Genomic DNA, 21,958 nt, shown 5'->3' with positions numbered 1-21,958 from the left:
TGTTTGGGCCTAGATTTTTTTGCAAGTGAAAACATAAAATAAAAGTTATGAGGATTGATTGAACACATGTCGGAGCACGATCATAATCATTATCTCGACTAGAAGAATACAAAGTCTATAAATAAAAGAAAGATCGATGAAATAAGCGTCCATCACTAATCAAACAAATCAAGCCCAACGACTGCTGATATGCACCATTGAACCTTTATCATGTAGTTCATAGTTATTAATGTTTTTTTTCTTAGAAATTAGTGTAACTCTCGTTAAAGAGAACTCATAAACCATTATGAGTTCTTGGTCATTCCTCACCCCAATCATCCATTTCATATATCAACAAGATTTTCCTTTTTGCCGTTTATAAAGTCAATTTTTGAGCACCACCCAATCCATCCAAATTTCTTGAGATGCTCGCATTTCTTGAGCTATCTGAACCCATCGAGCTATCGAGTTTGGTGATATTATCCAACCATCATCTCATTCTAAAGGCCTTATGGTCGAGGCCTAGAATCTTACGATGAAGAATCTGTTCCTATCTAAGCCATTGCTAGAAAAGAAGTCAAGATCATGGTACTACATGCGGTCACTCATAACCGTGGTACTAGTACGCCGCACACACACACACACACTAAGAAGGTCGTCTTTGTTATCAAGTTTGTTCGGCTCGCTCAATTATTTTATTATGAAATAATTGACCACATGGCCAAAAAGGAAGGTGATGGTAATAGCCCACTACGTGGGTTTTAATTTTTATTTAAATGATTAAGTTTTAAGCAATTTACGGTTCGTTTGATAACTATTTTAATTTTAGTTTTTAATTTTCATTTTCATTTTTTGTACTAAAGTATAGAGAAAAAAAAAAGGAGAATATAAGTGAGAATGAGAATGTAAATAAGATTGGGAGGAAAGATGAGAGGGAAAGATAGGAGGGAGGAGTAACAAAAGTAAAAACTGAAATCTATTTGAAATTATTTTCACTTTCAAGTTTTTGTTTTCACTTTTGTTACTACTCCCTCCCATCCTTCCCTTTCATCCTTTCTCGTAATTTCATTTTTACTCCCATTATAACTCTCATTTTCTCCTATACTCTAGCACACACAAAAGTTATGAAAAACTAAAAACTAAAATTGAAATGGTTATCAGACGGGTTCTTAGTTAATTAAGGATATTTTTTGGATTTTGAACGTTTCACATTTTGAGACGTCTCTTCAGGCTTTATTGTGTCATATATTTTTACATAAATAATTCAATCCAGTTGGAATTTTATGGCTTTGTTTTTAATTTTATTTTCAATGCATTCTTAGGTCATCTTATGAATTTTTTGTAATTTAGTCTAAGAGTGAGGCTGAAGTTTCTTGACAAGGCTCTGTCATTAGGTGATATGATCACCACTCCCGGAACTTTTTCTTTCATTCTAATATTTTCTCATTTATGCAGGCAACAACATGGGAGCAGACAGTATCTTGACAAGGACAAGCATGCTGCATGTGTTTTGAGAGTAGCACAGTTATACAAAAGATGAGATGACCAATAGAAAAATGTCTAACAGCATATATTCCCTTGCCTTTATTTGATTGGGTTCCTTTAGGCCTTTTTTTGATTGGATTTCTTGACGCATAGAGTTTGTTTTGGTCAATTACGTATGCTTCAGTAGTTCGTCCTCACACACATCACAAAGGAAAAGTTGCACAGAACATTTCTTTTAAATGATAACGAATTCCATAAATAAAGTCATTAGCTCTTATTATATAGGTTATCATGTACAATATTTCACGTCAAGTACCTAAGGGAGCCCACTCATGACATGAGCCTTCTGCGCAAGTGAGTGCTTGTTTTCTATTTAGTAAATTTAAGTTTTAGCCATAAAAAAACTTTCACTTTTGAAAAAAAACCAGAATTTTTGCAAAAAAGACAGAAAAACTCCTCAACTTTCAAACAAAAGACATGCAAATGTAAGGAATTCCTTAGGAAATACAAAAATAAATAAGGGCATTTTTGTTCATTTTGGCTTCTTTTCAAAATATTTCTCTCATTTGGCATTTTCCAAAATCTCCCCAAATCAACTTTTCCAATCATCACAGACACACATGGATGCAATCATAGGAATGATCATATGTGTAAATTTTATATGATCAATTATTTGCTTAGTTTTGGTCCAACTACCAATGGGAAGTTTCTGTTATAATAAGTATTGCTTAATGCATGCATGAATTAGGTCAATTTGTCATAACAGTTTGCCCGCTTAGTTTGCACACAAATTTGAATTCTCTTTCTTGTAAATTAGATTGATTCAAAACTATCATTTGTATATATATATATATATATATATTCATATTCTTCTATTCGGACACTGTATTTTCTACTACCTTTCCTTTCTTTCCTCTTTGTTTACAATGGAATCCGCAACGTAATAATGTATGGACATCCGAATGAGAGAATAAAGTTTATATACAAGGTATGTTTTAATTGGGCAGCATAAAAATGGGGTCTGTGGTTGCAGGCGTATTGTCTCAACATTGCCAAAAAGATGTCTTCCAACTTGTTCCCACTTTTCCTCTGTCATCATCAAGTTCAAACCGTTACAATTAACTAATTCTAGTCACGTTAGCTTTATTCCACACTCATGTTAGACTAAAGTTTAGTTGCCATATATGCAATTTTTTATACACTCATGACTGGTAGCTTGTAAGTTGTGATTGCAAGTTTTAAAATCCCAGAGACAGCGGGCTAGTTCATTACATTATTTGGTAAACCATCCCTGCAACTACCGTTCGTTTTTCTGACCTGTAAAGACTATATTTGATTCTAGCAACTACAAGTCATCACATGCTCTAATAGTAATAACACTTGGGATGGCCCATCATCCCTCTTCCATGTGGCTCCCCTGGCTATTTTGAAATATGGTTCTATCACACACACTAGGAATGGTCAAATATGTAGTAATACAAAGTAGAAAATTCCTAAACTTTTCAATGTGCAACACATAAGAAACCAAAACTTATGTGAGTTCCATGTTAAAATCCATGATCCATACATGAAAAATTACGAATTAGATTGATTAGGGGAGTGGTTAATCCATTGCCATTCCTCTCTCCTCTATTCCCAACTTCTCTGATTCGTTAGTTATTTTCACACAAGCATAGGAAAATGATTTTGCCAAAAGTAGAGCATGCCCTAGCCCTAGTATCTGACTTATCTAACCATAACAGAAAATGAAGAAAGATCCAGCAAATTTCACCCTTCAAAAATTTCTGTTCATAACAGGCCCTGTTGAGAAGCCACTACTTTCAGAAACGCGTAAGATTTCTTAGAACAAAGCCTACAAGAGCCCTATCACTTTTATAAACCAAACCAACCAACACAATCAAACTTAACCACAAATCAGCAATCCAATTTTATGCAGAAACCTTCTCACTGGGGAGAGAACTGCAGTACTTTTTGTTATGGCAAACCAAACTATTTCTCTGTTTCCAAACTGAATGAGACCCTTCCAAATTGTAGATATGAAAATTGGACAATAAGATCATCATGAGAAATAGGAGAAAGTACTACGGACATGTCTGTTACTTGCAGCCAAATTTTTGTGCAAAAATGCAACCACGAAAAGGTGATTAAATCTTTTGTAGGCTTCTTATTTTATGCTCGTAATGATCCTTACCTTATGCCATGAAAAGATATAATAGACATGAGAGACCACCCGTGTAGTAAAAATGAAAAAGAGCAGTGGCACAAACAAAGCGTTCTTGTTTTAATTGCTAATTAAACTTCAACATGACTACTTCATAAAAAGACTTGGGCTTCATATCTACCATCCAAGAAGGCCAAAATGCACTCAACCTTCAAACTTCAGTTGTCATAGAGCATTTCGGCTTCCAAAAGAATTTCTCTCCTTTTGCCACTTCAGGCTCCTTTGCATGCGGAACCACGACAATAACCGCAAACATAACTAAACTCAATCAACCACACACATAACCAAACACAATCATAACCCAAAATGAAAGTAGTTTAGAAGTAGAAGATGCAGGCAGTTAAAAGGCAAATAAAAATAACAAAACTCGTGCTTTCAACTGATGCAATCTTCAAATGTAGCCATTCAAGGAGTAGCAACAACATCTTAAAACTCTGCAGAATAAAATTCACAGCCTTCAAGTTCTTTAAGGCCCTTGTTAACTTAAAACATTTTATTGAAATATCAACCAGATAAGGAGCAGAGAAATACAAGTAACTCCAAACTCTGTTCCTCATGCTGAGCTGGAGCACCCATCTGCAATATCAGCTATTTATCAAATAAAGAAGATGCAAGACACATACATATTCTTTGAATGCATTAGAGAAACCAAGTAAGATCTCTTTCTCTACTTTAGCTTGTGAGCACTAGCTTTATCAGGTCCCATTTAAAATACCTAGACACCATTATATAAAGAGGCTAGTCTTCTCTTAAATTATCATAGGCAAATTTCGCTGATAGAATATGTAATTGTCCATATATGTGGTTATGTTGTATGCTATTTATAATAATGAGTTACAAGCATTCGACTCTTGTAAACCACAAGTCACAAGATTCACAACCACAAAACATATACAAGCCAACTCGGTGAAATCTTAAATCAAATTGTGACTAAATGGAAGCTAAACAAACCAAAAGTAGATGATACCAACTTTACACCTGCGCAAAAAATGTGAAGAAAAAAAATATACCTACCAATGAGTACCATATTTCCTTACAAGTACTTGTTACCTATTTCCTTGTTCATCTGAAACTCCCAAATGGTCCTTGAAATTTTTAAAAGCCCTCATTTTAGTCCGCAAACGAACCAAAAGATTAAGCATAGATTGATTGATTTGAAAGTTTGAGGATTGAAATGAGGCTTTCAACAAGTTCAAGGATCATTCATGATAAAATCCTATATTTTCTATATATATTATGATCATTAAGGCCATAATTAGGAAGGCAAACATGAAAAGATCGGCATCAATGACTTGAATGATGGTCTAATCTATGGCAAGAATGAAAACCTAATTGGACCGCAAATACCCTAAAATCATAATCTAAGAACCAATTTGATTCAAATTTTGTTTAGAAAATAGAAACGATTGCTAGATTATTCATTTTCAGCTGGAATTCCCTTAGCAATAAACGAAAACCGTAATTGAAAATGATAAAAAATATTGAGAGAAATAAATGGTTGGATCTTTGCTGACCTGCGAAATGAAGCTCAGTGAGTAGCAGAGGTGGTAGAGGCGGAATGAGAGTGAGAATGAGCGTGAGATGAGGAAGCAGCAGAAGGAGAAATGACGCGGTTGTAGACTTGCTCGCCGACGAGGTAGACGCCGAAGGCCACCAGAGCGATGCCGAGGCCGGGAGTGGCGTGGCGGAGCTGATTCGTCAGCATCGGGTGCTTCCTCCACTCGTCCCTCCTCCTGAAGAACTCCCCTGTCGTCCCCAGCGCCTTTTTGCTACTACTCCCCATCCTGTTTCTCTCTTCTTCTTCTTGCTTATTCTCAAAAGTTTTAGCTTTGTAAACTCTGATGATGAGTGAATCTCCTGTCTTTCTCTCCCTCTCTGAAAACATATATATTCGGGGGTGGGCTTAGTTTGGGCTCTGAGTCCAATCCACAGAACAAATGGGTCTAGTTTCAGGCCCATCAATGATCACCAACCCACCAACCATAATAGGAAATGAACAACCGGATTAGTGGTGTTTTGTCTCCAAGTTCAAGGAATATTATAGGAGGGAGGGAGGCACTCTTTCTTACTCTTTCTTCTCAATCTCAACTCTCAAGCCAAGTGAGCAGAGGCTACTGGGGGAGAAGTTTGGTCCTCCTTCAGCCTTTCACTTTCACTATTGAAATTTTGGAATTTGGCTCTCAACTCTCAAGTTTGGGATGGGGCTTTGTGTTGTTGGACTGGACCTCCTCACTCCCTCTTCTTCACCACTCTTTTCGAGTCATAATCTCAGGATTCCACCACTTTCACACTCTAACCTTAGACTTGCAGGCAAATCCAACCTCTTTTTCTTCTTCTTTATCTACTTTTTTTTTCATCTCACTGAATTATAAAAACATCCTTTGCTTCCGTTGTATCTATTGTCTCACGCTACACTATGACTTTGGTGCTGCTGGCAGGCCATCCATTCAATTTCAGGCTTAAGGCTGAGGCTAGAATTGCAAGCTCAACCTTCACTACTTGCTCTGCAAAAGTCGTCAATGTAGATGTAACAAAATTAGATGATATAAAAAATTGACCTTTCTTTGTATTCAATCATCTTCTTTTACAATTCAATTCTGTGAACTCTGTGTGTGTGTTTTTTTTCTTAAGGGAAAGAATTTGACTTTGATTATGCAGAAACCAGAGTCTAAAATAGTGAAAGAGAACAGCGTATCCGTGATTCTTTTGGCAGGAGGAAAGGGTAAACGAATGGGTGTAAGTCCTCTCCTCTTGCTTCTTACATTCCTCATTTTTGTCAACAATTTCTCATTTCTGGAGTGCCTGCATATGAATGAATATGAATGCTCCCTCATCTTCATCTACAGCTTTTGTTTATTCCAATCCTACCAGATGACAATGCTTTTTGTTATGTTTGTGCAAGTAGGCCAGCATGCCAAAACAATATCTTCCGCTTTTGAGCCAGCCAATTGCATTGTATAGGTAAACTCATAACACTCTCAGTCAACCCACGTGGGGAATATTTCTAATTTCCTGTAGAGGAGTGAACGCTCATCTTTTTGTAATGCACTCTTACCATATCCCTGGAGATGATGAATACTGTTTTGAATTGGATGAATGCTAACCTGGTTGATTATAATAACAAGTAACTGCTTTGTTTTTATACCTTCAGAAGGATTATAGACTGAATGAATGTTGGTGTCTTAGTCTATTTCGTTGCAAAAGCCAGTCATTTGTAGATAGCAAAGCTTCCTAGCAGACAATACCAGTTTGAATTGGTACATTATTCAACATGAGTCACGAGACATAATTAACCTAAAGTGGCTGAAAACCTGACCTGTTTGTGTCTGTATAGTTCTAGTTGCAATCATCCTATATGAGACTCACTTGTGTAGGTTTTGGCTCATATCTTGGGGAAATATAGCTTGTCTTTCTACTCATATTTACTTTTCTTTTTAATTTTCTGGGTACAAGTCTTGTGCTCTTCTTAATGTTGTTTGCTGGTTCCATACAGCTTCTACACTTTCTCTCAAATGACTGAAGTGAAGGAAATCATTGTAGTTTGCGATCCCTCCTACAAGGATATTTTTGAAGGTTTCAGTCCTTGCTGTCTTGCCCTCCTTGTAACTTGCATTGCCTCTTGGACGTGGGTTATTTATTGGATGTAGTGCTGCTGGAGACATTTGGACTAATTTGGTTGGTTATGTTCTCAGAGACCAAGCATAAGATCCAGAAAGAACTTAAATTCACGTTACCCGGGAAGGAAAGACAAGATTCTGTTTACAGCGGACTCCAGGTGAATAGAGATTATTTCTTTTCCATTGTCAAAGTCTCTTTTATTTTGTTTTTTTTCCTTGGAAAAAGGCATCTCATTTGTTGCCTGATATTGAATCTACCTGATAAAAATTAATTTTGAAGTCTCTGCTCTTCTTTATCTCAGTCTGTTGCATTAGCTTACTTGATATATGAAACTGAGAAGACTTGTTTCTGGGAATATGCTTCCATTTTATGTATACGCCATGCACATAGTGGCCGACTAGTAGGCATATGGAAGTCAATAAAACTTCTTAATTTATTTTTCCTTTCTCCTGAATTGAGTTGTATAACAATTATTGAGAGCATAAACTCATCTGCTTATCATTGAATACAACTTCTGTGGACAGGCAATTGATTTGAGCTCTGAGCTTGTTTGCATCCATGATTCTGCTAGACCTCTTGTATCATCTGGAGACGTAGAGAAGGTTTGAGATGAAAATTTCTTTACCTGCGAGCATCTAGTGCATTGGCTTTTATTGTCTCCTGAGTCCTGATATTACATATGTATAGAGCACCTCTCATGATCAGTGTGTACTATGTTTTTTATGAGTATTTTTTATGGATTATGGTTTAGGAGGGTATAGAGCAATGATGCTTATCTAAATACATCACTATATGAAGTAAATACATCTTAATACTTATTCCTTTCCTTACACGTTCTGAGCCATCCATAAGCCATTTAATATTGATTATTATCTGAGGGATCAAAACTGCACATTCACCTTGGAAGTTAGCTAGTCTAGGTAAGTTACAGTGGTACAAAATCCAGGAATGGATTTCACCTAGAATAAATATTTTTGGATTACCAAATATTTAACCTCTGCCCTTGAGTCAGGAGATGCACACTTAATCACCAAGTGCAGGGGGTAGGTGGTCCTAGGTTCTAGGCGTAGGAATTTATATGTACAGCAAAGCATTTAACTTATGCATGCTTGTTTCCATATTATCTGTTTTTATCCTTAAAATATTTGTGATTTTCAAATAACTATTCAAGAAAACAATTGGACTTTAGAATTGTATGCTTTTAGGTTCTTAAAGACGCTTGGTTGAATGGAGCAGCTGTACTTGGTGTTCCAGTAAAAGCTACAATCAAAGAGGTATGTATCAATTCTAATGACTTGCATTCATGTTTATACTCCTTGTTTTCCTTTCAGTGTAACTCATATGTTAGAGTATCTTGTAGCTGCTAGTTTTCATGTTTCCCTGTAGTTTAGTTGTAGTTGATATAGGGTTTGTTTATGCTGATGGAATTTGGTCGATATTCCAAACTTTTTTGGACATTGAGATTATTCTTCTTAAAAGAAAAACATTTGTAAAACTTTTTGTTTCACTCAATAATGCAGTTTTCTGTTCCTATTTTTGTCTACATGTTACAAGGCTCCAGTCTTCAGTGGATGACCATTACTTGACTTTGAAATGGTTTTTTCATTATCTCAATTGAAACTAATGGTCCTCTTGATGCTGGGGACCATTACTTCAAGACCATAGCAGTAACCCAGTGATAAATTTGGTAAAATGCGCTTAAATTTATGGAATTGCAACCTAACTGGGCTGCAGAACTTTTTTATTTATTGTTGCTTTCCAGTCTAAACACACATTGCTAGACAACAAGAAATTCGCTCTGTTAATCCTCCAGGGTCCAAATAACTCGATTTTCTTCCATGATTATCTGTGTGCTTTCTTTTTCTTTTCCATTTTTTCTCTCACTTAAACATGTGTCATGGGTTAAGGAACCTGTCTGTATGTCATCATGATTCATTGTGAATTCTTTTACTCAAGTGATCTCATGATTTTCGAAACATCTCTATGCAGGCAAACAGCGAGTCTTTTGTAGTCAAAACTCTGGACAGGAGAACACTTTGGGAAATGCAGACACCCCAGGTTTAATGTTTAAAGCATTTATATCTCTCAGTTGATCATTTGAGGATGTTCTAATTCTTACTGCCTATCAAATCCTACAGGTCATCAAACCTCAGTTGCTCAGAAAGGGTTTTGAGCTTGTAAATAGGTACTAACTGATTCATGTTGCATAATTTGGTTGTATACCAATTGTTAAAAAATGCCTAATACTGGAAAATGAACAAATAAGTATCAGTTAATGAATTCATGTTGATAAATGTTGAGGGACTGAATATATCATAGCCTTTTCCAAATCATATTTTGTATAATCAGCTAATGTTCCCTTGAGAGGCTGATACTTTTTTTTAAAAAATCAAATAGAAACTTCATTAGATAAACTTCAACGATACAATCAAGGACATCAACAAGACATCTAAAATACCAATCCCAAGAGGACAACAAACTAACATGCCAACTAGTAACGCCTTAAGGCTGATACTTGAAGTGCCCAAAGCAGAAGCAGATACTACTAAATCAATTTTATTTATAAAATATCATATCACAAATTGACTACATGGTCACTCACCTATGTATGAAATGCTGACCAAAGAAAGTTAGAATGTGTTTGTGTGTTATGTGAGTGTTGATGTTCATTTGAAACTAATGTCGTCTATCTTTCACATTAAAAATCATTGCTATACATATTCTGAACAATTGTACGTACCACAGAGAAGGCCTTGAAGTGACTGATGACGTCTCTATTGTCGAGCACCTTCCACATCCTGTGTACATCACTGAAGGATCTTACACCAACATCAAGGTAGTGAAACATCTTATTCAAGCTTGATTCTTGAGAAGTGGAATATTTAACTTTACTATAATACCAATGTTAAGCCCTCTAATCTCTGAACGTAAAAGCTTCTCGGTGTATTCAGGAGTTCATTCTCTGCAATACATGACAAAAATATCGTTCATTGAATATAAACAATGTGGTGCTGGTGTTTTGCAGGTCACAACCCCGGATGATTTATTACTTGCAGAAAGAATATTAAGTATGAGCTCTGGAAAGTCTTCTGAATAATGTACATCTTCTGATTCTGTTCCAGTGCTTGTAGATTTACTGCTCTTCCATTTTTGTCGAAACTCATGCTGAAAAAGAACTTCACCCTAATAGGAAAAAGAAAGAAACCTTAATAGGTCTTCTGTAGCAAGCAAGGAAAAGGCCAAATTCTAAATTGAATTTGCTTCTTTTTGTTGCTAGGAATAGGAACTATATCTTATTTGCATCATTGTACTATTTGTGCCCGAATTATCAAAAGATTTTCCCTGTATTTGTATCATTGTCTGTTGATTCTGTGATAACTGCAGTCTGCAGCCACAATATCAAGCAAATGAACTTCTCTCTGTAAATATGTTTCACCTCAAGATGCGCGTGGTAATTAGAAGCTCAACATAATTCAGAATAGTTTTTAGTAACATTATTAATTACTAACTCGGAATCACCCTTAATTTGGATCTGTTTATAACCATTTTGACCCGAACTAAACCCTATTTGAAAGCACTCCCTAAGATTCCTAGCACCTGCAACAATTAGGTTTGCATATTCATTTTGAAAACTGAAAGCTTCCTATTATCTTTTATTATTATTATTATTATTTTTTTTTTTTTAAGTGTGGAATAAATAAAAAACTAATAGTCAGCCAATCACTAGTGGGTTTCTAATAGTTTCCTATAAATTAAGAGATTTTCTATTTAAACCCCACACTTCTCTTAGTTCACCCCATGTTCTAAGTTCACCCCAACTTTTAATTTAAATTTTCACAATTTCTAAGTAAACCCTACTATCTTCCCAAACTATCCTTAAATACACTCCGAGCTAAAAAAATAAGAAATAAAAAGAGATTTTCTATTTAAACCCCACAAGGTACCTTTAGAGAAGGAAACACGTTCTGGGCATGAGAAATAGTAAGTATTAAATTAATTTTTGATGATATTTCAGAGTCTTATTCATTGTCTGCTTTCCCAGGATCACCACCTCATTATCAAGAGGACATTCTTCACCATCGCACATTCTCCAGTTTGGTGTAGTTATAATGAAGGTATGAATGTAAATAGTTCAGTCTGGTTTGGTATTTGGTTTCAATACCAAAAGTATTTTTATTATTAATATTAAAATATTATTAGTTTATGGTGATGAAATTTGAACACGTGCTTTGTATTTTTACGTGGGTAAAGATGGATCAACTTGTACTGTACCATTCATACTCAGTTTTGTAGCTAACAACCTGTGTGGCTTCCCTGGTTTCGTGGCTTTTCAACGTGTATGTCAATTAATATAATATGAAGAAAAATTCAAGCTACCTTTTCTAGAGAAAGAGAACAGTTTTACCAAAACATCAGGTATAAATTTCAAATCAAAAATCAAAACAATCAAGCAATTAACAACCAAGAGTACCCAAAAAAAAAAAAATCAATCAACAAAGGGAAGAGAATAAGATCATTAAAACAATCAACATGTCTTTCCATAAGTTTCCGCACAAATTTCAAAGAGGTAAGCTCGTCAATGTTCTACGTCTTTAAAAGAGAAAAGTAATCTGACATAGGATGTAGAAGAGTTTATATTTTTCTAAAACTTAATTTGAAGAGTTGTGGGGTGTGTGGGTGTGTGTATAGATGTACTATGGTTAAGTATTAAGTTGGATGACCATTTTTGTCTTTTTACACAATAATAAAACTCACATATTAATGATTTAAGTATGTGGGGTAAACTAAGAGAAGTGTGGGGTTTAAATAGAAAATCTCAATCTATTAACCTGAAAACTGAACTGCATGTTATTTTTATAGTCTTTCATATCGAAAATCAGCCTAACGAAAAATGCCAATGGCTTCTAACTCGGTGAAAAAAGAACATTGAGTTGTATAGTTTTAGATTCAAACTCCCATTCCATAGTACCTTGGCAAATTAAAAAAACCCACAGATTTGTTGAGTCCCGAATGATCAGATCTGTTCTGGTAGATTTTTTTTTGGTTCAATGATCTGGTAGATTTAATTCCAAACATTTGGCACAATACCATTCAAAATACTTGACCAATTTAGCAAGTTGGCCTATGAGATAGAGTTTCAAGTCGGTACAGCCAACTGAGCCCATCAAGGCTAGAAAATCAATTAAGAAAGGGTCCAACATGAAACCAATTAATTCAAGGTTTTACCACTTTTACTTTTATTGATCACATGAAAATTGGATGGAGATGGAGAAATGCAGCTCAACAGCAAACCTTTACATCATCTGTTTTACTTCTCACTCACATCCTCGAAGAATGGCTCAACTGGAGACATAAATACAGTAAAATATGTAACCAAATGAACAGCATAGCCAACACCCCAAACTACAAATCTCCCATTTATCTTGTATGTCTGCTCTCTGTTTTCCTTGACTTCTTCCCACACTCCCCAAACAATGAAAACCGTCTACCCTTGCGTGGCTGAACAGCGACTGTGGTCCCTTTTACCTGTTTACATAGAGAAATATGTAGAGGTTCCTTTCAGGTCAAACAGGTTTTCCAGAATGAAGAAAAAACTTGTTAGAAGTTGTAATAACAGCCTACCTTTCCTCTTTTACGAGGTTTGGTGTTATAACAACGAAAAAATCCACTGCAACCTCCTTTACCTGATCCTGATTCATCACCCCTGAAGAAAAACAAAGAATGAGCATGTTGTATACCATTAATATAAATGCAGATACATTGGCTACTTAGCATTTAACAATAATATTACAACAAGAAATGAATATCATACGTTGAATATAATTTACTGGAAAAAAAAAAAAAAACCACTACCTGAGATCATGCATTTCAAGAAAAGATTAAAAACACAAGAAGAACAAATAGAAGAGCAGCAGAAGTGCCATCCATTGAAACAGAAGTTCCCCTGTTGGCTGAATTGGGCATCAAAGTGATATTGTGTTTTCTAATCCGATTTGGCGCTTAAAGAAGAGTTTCAGCATTTAATCAACTAAATGTGTTCAATACATCAATACATTTTAAATTTAGCAATGAACTTTGATAACGCAGAAAACAAAAAGGCGAGCATCAACTATGAAAAAAAACAAAGATGGAAAAATTGCATAAATATCGAGTGATCATTTACTGAATGCTGAATTCTGTAACATTATTTTTAAGATTTCTACGACCATCAAATCCTAATAAGGAACTGAATCACTACTGACTCGACACTAACACCTTCCCTACTAGAATTACCCGTTAAACCAGCCGCTACCACTAAACTGGCATTGCCACTCTAAAGTGCCACCACCAGACCTTCATTACTGTATGACCAAAAAGAAAAGACCTTCATCACAGGTACCGCCATTGGCATCACTGTTACTAGTTACTACCACTATCACCAACCCTATAACTTGGTAACATTGTTTATCAACCTTCAGTATTTTACTAGCATTTCAACACTAACCAATTTAGAACTCCAAATTTAAGTATTAACAATTTAGTATATTCAGTGCTGGGTGATTTTAGCGCTTAAAATTTCAATGCTAACAGTTTAGCATTTAGTGCTTAACTTTCAGTTTTATCAAAGATGCCCCAAGACATGAAATTATTTGGTGAACATGGCATGATGAGTATAAGCACCATGATTTTTGAAATTTCAGCAATAAGTCCTATATGTTCCTCTTGCAGCTTAAGAACACAACAGCATCTAGACTCCTAAAATATGCACTTTTTAATATACTAAAATCAATTTCAAGTACTGCTTTGGAGACATCAGCACCCAAATGGTCTCTTCTCGCAAGGAATTCTGTCTAGTGCACAATCCATATATTGTTCATATAACATTATAAAAGTTCTATTATTAACATTTTGCTATGATCTTCTTCAGAATATGGATGTTTATATCACAGAATGCTTAAGCATGCTAGTAGCTTTCGCCAAATTCAAGCAAACTGTTATGTTCACCATAAAACACTAACAACGAGTTTCTTCAGTCAAGCAGCGGTAGAAGGGCTTTTGAAGGATAATCAAAATACTCCTGTAATAAGAAATAAATACTCACAGATTATCTTTGTTGGAATTTCCCACAAAGTTACTATCATGTAGTAAACTTGGGGACATTGGATAACGATCAACCTTTCTTCCTGTCTGGTCCTTCTGGGCATCCCTTCCACTATTAACCTTCAAAATTTTGACTTCATGGTTTAATCCATCTTCCCATTGCTGAGAGGACAACCTCATTGAATTCAAAGACTCCATCTGATCTTCATAATAAATGCCATCCTGTGGCAGGACCTGATTCTTCTCAGGTTTCAAACGACTCAATGAACCAGGGGTGCCTTTCTCTGCAACCTGTAGCCACGCAGTCTCTAACCTTTGGTCGCGAATAATGGATTCTATTCTTTGCATTGGAATCTCCTGTCTCCTTTCTCTTGTAGCACTTGTTTGGGCATTGCCTTCTGCAATCATGTCTGATGAATCAGAGGTAGACTTGTGGGTCCCATCAAGAAACAAAGAGCAATTTGAATAACCGTCTGTGGCATTTGATCCAACTCTTTTCCTTTCCCTATCAATTGCTGCCACGGTTCCTGATAAGTGAGCTGGACTTGGACCATTTAGAGAAGCCTCTCCGCCAGGCAAGTGAACAATTCTAACCTCTACATTGCGTCTGAGAACCACTTCCATGGAATTTGTGATACTACTAACAAACCTTTCTGCTCTGGATTTGATACTTCCATCTTCAAATGCAACATAAGCAACCAGGACACCTTGAAAAAGAATCAGTTCAAACATGGGAAGAAAGGGAAAAGAACATATATATATTACAAAGAGAGACATATATTAATAGAGAGAAAACAAGCAAGGCTTTCTGTTGTAAACCACACTTCGGAGCCTAATTATCAAACCTAGCCAATTAAATAATACTTATTGTAATGCTTAGACTATTTTGATTTTTTTTCTCTTTTCTCCTCCCAACCCCTGGTTATAACAAAGCTTGTTTACTGCCCGAACCATTTCCCTTGCATTTCTCATATCAGTGAAAACCTAAACGATAGAATGGGGTATTTTAGGGCTTTAGACAAAGCTGGTATTTTCTCCATCAACCAATCTTATATGTGCATGAATGATCAGTATACGCTCCATAAGTTTATCAAATGGGGCAGGTCTCTTCAATTGATATAACTAACCCATAAACTAGGAATTGAAATCAGGCCTCTTTAATGATGTTGGAAATTTATGGCTTAAAAACATCATTATCCACATGCAATTTACACGAAGTGCAAGCATGAGATCCTATGTTTGTTCACTGTGAACTTTAATGAACAAACTGAATGGCACAAAACCACTGGAACAACTTCTAGCTATAAAAAGATCCATGACATTTATTCAATTATGTGTTTTTAAGCAAAGATAAATGAAGTGTATAACAAGCTTAAGAGCTTACCTTCAGCTTCAGATATAGACACTAGCTTTCCATGCGAATGTAGTAGCTGCCTCAGTGTCTTTGAATGACATCTCTCAATACACTGTGCCCAGACATCCTCCAACTTTTCTGAGTTTACACATCTAAGAATCACATTACCAGCCATATCCTCATCATGCAAGGGAGTTGAGGCCCCACTTTCCATGATTTGGCCATGTGAAGGCTTGGTATTGAAACCGAAACCATTTTTTCTTGACAATGAATCTCTCTGATGGTTGGAATTGCCATTTAGTGTTTTTTGTAAAGAAGCATGAGAAGTTGATTTATGAAGCATATATTGACCTTCTAACTGTTTGTAGGTGGCAGCTTCTCTTGAAGCACTGGATGAATCATCCTCAGTCGTCTTACAACTGTGCCTCCTGCTGCACGAGTGAGTAAGGTCAGGAGAAGGCATTGAACCAAGCTGTAATAGGGTCGCTGTAAACCATGTTGAGCGCTCACTTGAAACCCTAAGCTGTTTCTCAGCCTCCGAAAGAATCTTCAAAGCATGTTTTAATCTCTCCAATTCTGCTTCAGTCACTAAAGTAGGACACCCAACCATAGTTAGAATAAATACATTTAAAATTAAAAAATCTTTACTGTACACATATCATCTAGATCATCACAAAAGTCAGTAAAACATTTTGAGCAACAAACATTTCTTTCAAAATACAAACCAGTCAGTGGAGATTCTTTCTGTGTCTCCAGGCTTTATAATGCAATTATTATCTATAGAATCTACAAGTACTTGTATTAGTCTACATGGATAAGAATTTTTCAAGAGTCAATTCAGGAGAACATGAAGTATGCCAACAGAAGAAACACCATCCGAACATGCAACAACAACACTAGACGTCTAATAGAAATTTCCGTCTCCCTCCACAACCCTTACAATCTTGAACAAACAGGAATGATAAAATTAACATTCTTCTATAGGAAACCATAAAAGTAAACTATTTGTACCACATTGTTGACAAGATCTCTCAAAGTGGTGGGATCCACTTGTGCATGTGGATCCCACCTCTGTGAGAGCACCATCCCTTCAATAGACTAGGTTCTCCATATTACATTCTTGAACTTCTTCTTTTTGGGGTCAGGTATACTTAATTCCTACATTTGGTTCTTTGTGATGGCTTAAAATTGGTTCAGGGTGAGGGGATGACCACCCATTCCATCCTAAAAAAGCAGATAGATCATGGAACCAATGTGTGCATTGCAGCACAATGCTTGTCCATACATGATGATACCATATCTTCAATTAGGATATCCCAAAAATTTAAAATCTCTTTATCACATTTGTTTGAGTCTATTGTTCTTAATAACATTCATTTGTTCAAATTATCCCTCGAGTAGTTATCAATTAATAACCTCATTTTTGTGTTAGTTACGTGACTATGGTACTTTCTCCACATCACACTATCATTGGTGCTATAGAAAAAACAACTTTATTGGCACCGAAAGTTAAGGGGATGACACTCACAATTCCGGTCACCAAAGAATGAATCATGCTTGACATCATTGATATTGTAGGTTCCAGCAATGATGTCCATAATTAGGCTGGCCAACTGAGACATCAAAACCATGGGATCAACCCCAGAGTCCATCAACTCTCTGGCCCTTTTCACTGTTTCTGCAGTGTCTGATGACATTGCTAATTCCAAAAGCTCCAGTAACTTTTCATCAGAAACAACTCCCACCTACAGAAGATAGAGCACTAGATTAATGAACTTGTAAAACAATAAATTCAGCTATTTGGAATTGCTAACAGACACCTGTTGATCTTTTATTTCGTTTTTCTTCTTTTAACAAGCGCCACAAATCATAATACTATGGTAAACTTGAATTGAATTAGACCATGTCAAGAAGTCATTTGCAGAGAAAACTCACAAGTTCATTCACGAGAGATGTTGAAATTCTTTTGCCCAGCAAGCTCAACTGATCCAACATAGTTTCGGCATCTCGAAGTGAACCATCTGCATTCAAAGCAATCAATTCTAGTGCATCCGTTTCAACATCCAGGTTCTCTTCAGCAGATATTTTCCTCAATCTAGCAACAATGTCACTATCTTTAATTTTGTTAAAGAGGTATTTCTGACACCGAGATTGTATGGTGCGGGGAACATTGTCCAAATCAGTTGTTATAAATATGAAAACAACTCTTTGTGGTGGTTCTTCCAGATATTTGAGAAATGCCAGCCACGTCTTAGAAGGTAACAAGTGGCATTCATCAATCACAAAGACCTTGTACCGTGAGGATGCTGAAGGGGGTGCCATCGATAGAGTTTTCAATAGGTACCTAACTTTGTCAATTCCTTTCTTATTGGCGCCATCAACTTCCAATAGATCCTTGTTCTTACCAGACACAAAATCAGAGCACTCCCTGCAGTAGCCGCATGGCTTAGTTTCATCAGGAGCTAGGCAATTCAAAGAAGCAGTAAAAATCCTGGCTGCTGATGTTTTCCCAGTTCCACGGGGGCCCTGGAAAAGATAAACAGGGGCAATCCGACCCCTTTCAATAGCATTTATCAGTGATTGAACAACAATATTTTGCCCAACCAACTCACCAAAGAACATTGGCTTGTACTTCTGGCTAAAACTCCTAATGTTTTCTGGTGAGCCTTCCTCTTCTCCTCCTCTATTTAGAGTTACAATCTCCAACCCTTCTTGACTTCGGCAGCTTGATGACCACCTCCGTCCATCTAATCGACTCAGAGCCTCCAAATCAAGTTCCCCGAAGTTTGTAGAAAGCTCGTCATCACTCCTTCCAGTTCCTAAGGATGATCCTCCCCTACCCTCACCACTATTGGTAAGCAATGGGAGGACACCCTGAGCACTTCTAGATGCAATTCTCTGCTTATGTGAACCTGATGATGATTGACGTCGTCTAGGATAAATATTTTGACTTCCACAAAATATGATACTTCCTTTCCTCCTCAAAGTATCAGAAAGCGAAGGGGAGCAGCAGCTTCCATACATGCTTTTGTGTTTCGGTGTCCTTTTGGACCAATAACAAGGAATCCCACATCCCTGGCGACCTGGAAATTCCAAATGGTCATCAACCTCATCATCTCCATCATTCATGGAAGTTGTGGTGCCATCCCAAGACCCAACAGTGCTTGGATTACGAACATGATACCTGTTATAAGAACTAGTTGACAATGCAGGGGTGCTATAAGAATATGAAGAGTCCTCTCTTCGAATACTATTATCTCTCCTAAACTTAGACCAATTCTTCTTCTTAAGTTTGGAAAGCAATGGTGAAGCCCCAGAAATTCGCCTCAGATCCTCTGAATTGCAGTAGTCTTCAGTGTCATCAGATTGGTCGACCAAGTCATCCCGGGTCCGGCCTGATCTTACAGCCATTGAAGGATGACCCTCCACGGATTTCCTGGAACTGACTAAGTTTCTACCAAGAATTAATTCTTTCTGCTGATATTTGGATAAAAGGTCAGAGTGGGTATCGGTTTTCTTACTTGTTTTCTTCGTATTTTTCACGGGTGGCAAAAGATGCGCATATCTACGCCTGAGCATCATGGATGAGGAGCGGCTGTAAGTTTGAGTGTCACTCCTTGAATCTCCATCTGCCACGGTACGCGCATCGCTCAAGCTATCATCAACACTCAACGCTGCAACTGAAGAAGAAGCATCAATGCCATCATCATCATCATCATCATCATCATCATCATCATAATCACCATCCCCGTAATCATCATCGTCATTGTCGTTGTTTCTGGAGGATTTGGAGCTCTTCCAGTTGTGCAAGAAGACCCTTTTGTCGCTGCCATTGTTTCTATTTCCACTGGGAGTAGTCGAGTTTCCATTGTTGTTCCAAGTGGAAGAAGTCGTAGCAGAGGCTGCTGCTGCTGCTGCTGCTGCTGCTGCTGCTGCTGCTGCTCCCACAGATCTAGAGGAGGAGGCCAGAGGAGACCGCCAAGAAGACGTGGTACCGGGATCGCGAAGAACGCGGGCGGCTTTTCGAATCTGTGTGAGCTCCTTCTTCAAGTGCAGTTGGCTTCGATCAGAGACACCCATTGCTGCTGCTGCTGCTGATGATGATGACATTTCCATATATACAACATATATATAGATAGATCATGTATGAAAAAGAATGGCAACTCAAATTCAAATTCAAGTAAAGGGCTTCAATTTGAAGTTGAAAAACTCAAAGCATTTCGATTTTCATTCAGAAGCACGAAGAAACCCACAAACCCAATCTTTACTTTAATACAAAGCTTCATCATTTGATGACTGATCAAACACAAAGGAGAGACTTTGTTTTGGATGCTATATATGTATCTCCATCCATATCCAAAATGCCTGAATCAGAATGAAGGAATATAAGAGGCAAGAGACCTTGAGCCTTTAAGGGATGGATTGTCCAGATCTGACAGATTTCATTCAACACTTGCACCAATTGATTGACACCTCAATCCCTCAATGTCAATCATAATATAAGGATTTAATAATTAGCTCTTCTGCTCTTCAGCTACCCCTGCTGCTCTCTCTCCCCCTCTCTTCTTTTGACTCTCTCTCCTCTCCCAACACAGAGAGTCACTCTGTTTTTGTTGCTTTGCTTAGGGTTTAGTTGGCGCCCCAAATGAAATCTTGAATCTCTAAACCAAAAAAAAAAAATTGAAAAATCTGTGTCACAAGTGACACTGTGAACTGTGAACTGTGAACTGTGACAGAGAGAGAGAGGCCCTTTTACATTTAATTATGTCCTTGTCTCGAGCCTGATATTTATGTATTATAAAAATGGATGAAACTAAAAAGAAAATAAAAACAGTGAAAATGGAAAGCTCCCTCCAAACACGGGATTCTCTTTCTGTATTACACAAACATTTACGTAGAGCTTTTGTCGCCTCGGATTTATCTTTCTTCCCAAATTTTGTTCTGTCCGTTTTTTATTACATTGTTTTCCAATTTGTCACCCCAATTCCCCGAAAGATTTCTTTCTTCCGTTCCTTTTTGGTAAGTGAATAAAATCTTTCTTTCTCTAACCTACGAAGATCTTTCACAGATTCACCTGCCATTTTACGAAACTTTTGGCACAAATCCTGCATTTTCTATTAAATTATGACTTTTGAAATTGACATTCGTGATATGTTCTAGTATATGCTTACCTGCTATTGCTGATGAGTTTAAGTGTTTTGGAAAAAACGAATGCATCAAAAAAAGCATATCTATATGAGCAATGTCAAGTAATGCTTACGATCAAATCAACAACCCCACATGTTCATGCATGCATCTCTATGGTTGCCAAGCAACACATAGCGGTCAGGCTCTACACCCCTTCTTATCAATCGCCACAACGTTTTTCTTCCCTTAAAATGAAGACACAGGAAGTACAAGATAAGCAAAGATGCCAGGAGGGAGGAAGTGGGGAAGGAAATTATCGAGGAAACATGCTTAAATTATACAAATTTCTCCATAGTTTTTTAGGTATTTATTTCAAAAACTAATAGGTAGATAAACAAAATATTTAAAAACCAAAAGAGGATAATATAAAAGAACACTAATGACATTTATTGAAAGGATATATCGATGATATTGAAGACGATGCAACATAAAATGACAGAACAAGTTTTCTAACATAGACTAAAAGATAAGCTCACATACATACAATGCAAGAAACACATGTACTCCTCAATAAAGGAGTATCAAATTTCCACGTAAATATGAACATTGTGGCACTCAAAATTCTCAATATTGTACGGTTATGGAGTATGGTGTATATGCATAGGGTGGTTGACAATTGGCGTTGGTAAGGGGTAGGGGAAGTATGGTATAATTATGTGAACTTTTTTTTCTGTTTAAAAAAAATTATTTTTAGTTATAATTAATTGACGTAAATGCCTATAAACTTAACGGAAATCTTAATGGAGTTAGATCTATATGGTGGCTTGCAACACTTTACATAGTTTAGGTAGTTAAAAATAAAAATTGAAAGTTCAAGCCAAGTGATAATGGCTTACATGCCTAAAAGTACAAGTGGTATTTATGCAAAAATGATACTTGAAATCGCTACTCAAACCATAAAAAGAATAAATATAAATAAATAAAAAACCCTTAATTTAATAAATGGATTTATCTGAAGAATTGTTAAATGTCAAAAATTGAATGCACAATTAGAGTTCGATCTCTCACTTTATTCTTAAATAAAAAAACACAAA

The 21,958-nt window shown here is 36.6% G+C and overlaps 3 protein-coding genes across 4 annotated transcripts; 1 reads left to right on the top strand and 2 right to left on the bottom strand.

The window, feature by feature from the left end:
* Nucleotides 1-4,043: 4,043 nt before the first annotated feature.
* Nucleotides 4,044-5,555, bottom strand: LOC103318941 (NADH dehydrogenase [ubiquinone] 1 beta subcomplex subunit 3-B). Its single transcript, XM_008220407.2, has 2 exons — nucleotides 5,200-5,555; nucleotides 4,044-4,261 (listed from the first exon to the last, which is right to left on the bottom strand). The coding sequence occupies exon 1, from the start codon at nucleotides 5,466-5,468 to the stop codon at nucleotides 5,214-5,216; it is 255 nt and encodes an 84-aa protein (XP_008218629.1). The 5' UTR covers nucleotides 5,469-5,555; the 3' UTR covers nucleotides 4,044-4,261; nucleotides 5,200-5,213.
* Nucleotides 5,556-5,696: 141 nt separating this feature from the next.
* ISPD (Nucleotide-diphospho-sugar transferases superfamily protein) lies at nucleotides 5,697-11,581 on the top strand. 2 transcript variants are annotated; one of them, XM_089046050.1, is made up of 13 exons: nucleotides 5,697-5,995; nucleotides 6,124-6,212; nucleotides 6,344-6,421; nucleotides 6,591-6,646; nucleotides 7,179-7,258; nucleotides 7,378-7,460; nucleotides 7,828-7,905; nucleotides 8,509-8,577; nucleotides 9,293-9,361; nucleotides 9,442-9,488; nucleotides 10,049-10,139; nucleotides 10,329-10,401; nucleotides 11,346-11,581. In XM_089046050.1, the coding sequence occupies exons 1-12, from the start codon at nucleotides 5,884-5,886 to the stop codon at nucleotides 10,398-10,400; spliced, it is 924 nt and encodes a 307-aa protein (XP_088902176.1). In that variant the 5' UTR covers nucleotides 5,697-5,883; the 3' UTR covers nucleotide 10,401; nucleotides 11,346-11,581. The 2 variants fall into 2 exon arrangements, with proteins under 2 accessions (XP_088902176.1, XP_008218628.1); XM_008220406.2 differs by lacking the exon at nucleotides 11,346-11,581 and having other exon boundaries at nucleotides 5,741-5,995; nucleotides 6,124-6,206; nucleotides 10,329-10,659.
* Nucleotides 11,582-12,512: 931 nt separating this feature from the next.
* On the bottom strand, nucleotides 12,513-20,497 carry LOC103318939 (protein STICHEL). The gene is made up of 6 exons (XM_008220404.2): nucleotides 17,673-20,497; nucleotides 17,266-17,482; nucleotides 15,768-16,325; nucleotides 14,385-15,090; nucleotides 12,926-13,007; nucleotides 12,513-12,829 (listed from the first exon to the last, which is right to left on the bottom strand). Exons 1-6 carry the CDS (start codon nucleotides 19,851-19,853, stop codon nucleotides 12,722-12,724), a joined length of 3,852 nt encoding a protein of 1,283 aa, XP_008218626.2. The 5' UTR covers nucleotides 19,854-20,497; the 3' UTR covers nucleotides 12,513-12,721.
* Between the last annotated feature and the right edge of the window lie 1,461 nt (nucleotides 20,498-21,958).

The sequence above is a fragment of the Prunus mume genome, linkage group LG2 (assembly GCF_029339155.1).
Source record: "Prunus mume cultivar Tortuosa linkage group LG2, ASM2933915v1, whole genome shotgun sequence".
Classification (NCBI taxonomy): domain Eukaryota; kingdom Viridiplantae; phylum Streptophyta; class Magnoliopsida; order Rosales; family Rosaceae; genus Prunus; species Prunus mume.
The sequence above is the reverse complement of the archived record's forward strand: the minus strand, read 5'-3'. Positions and strand labels throughout refer to the sequence as shown.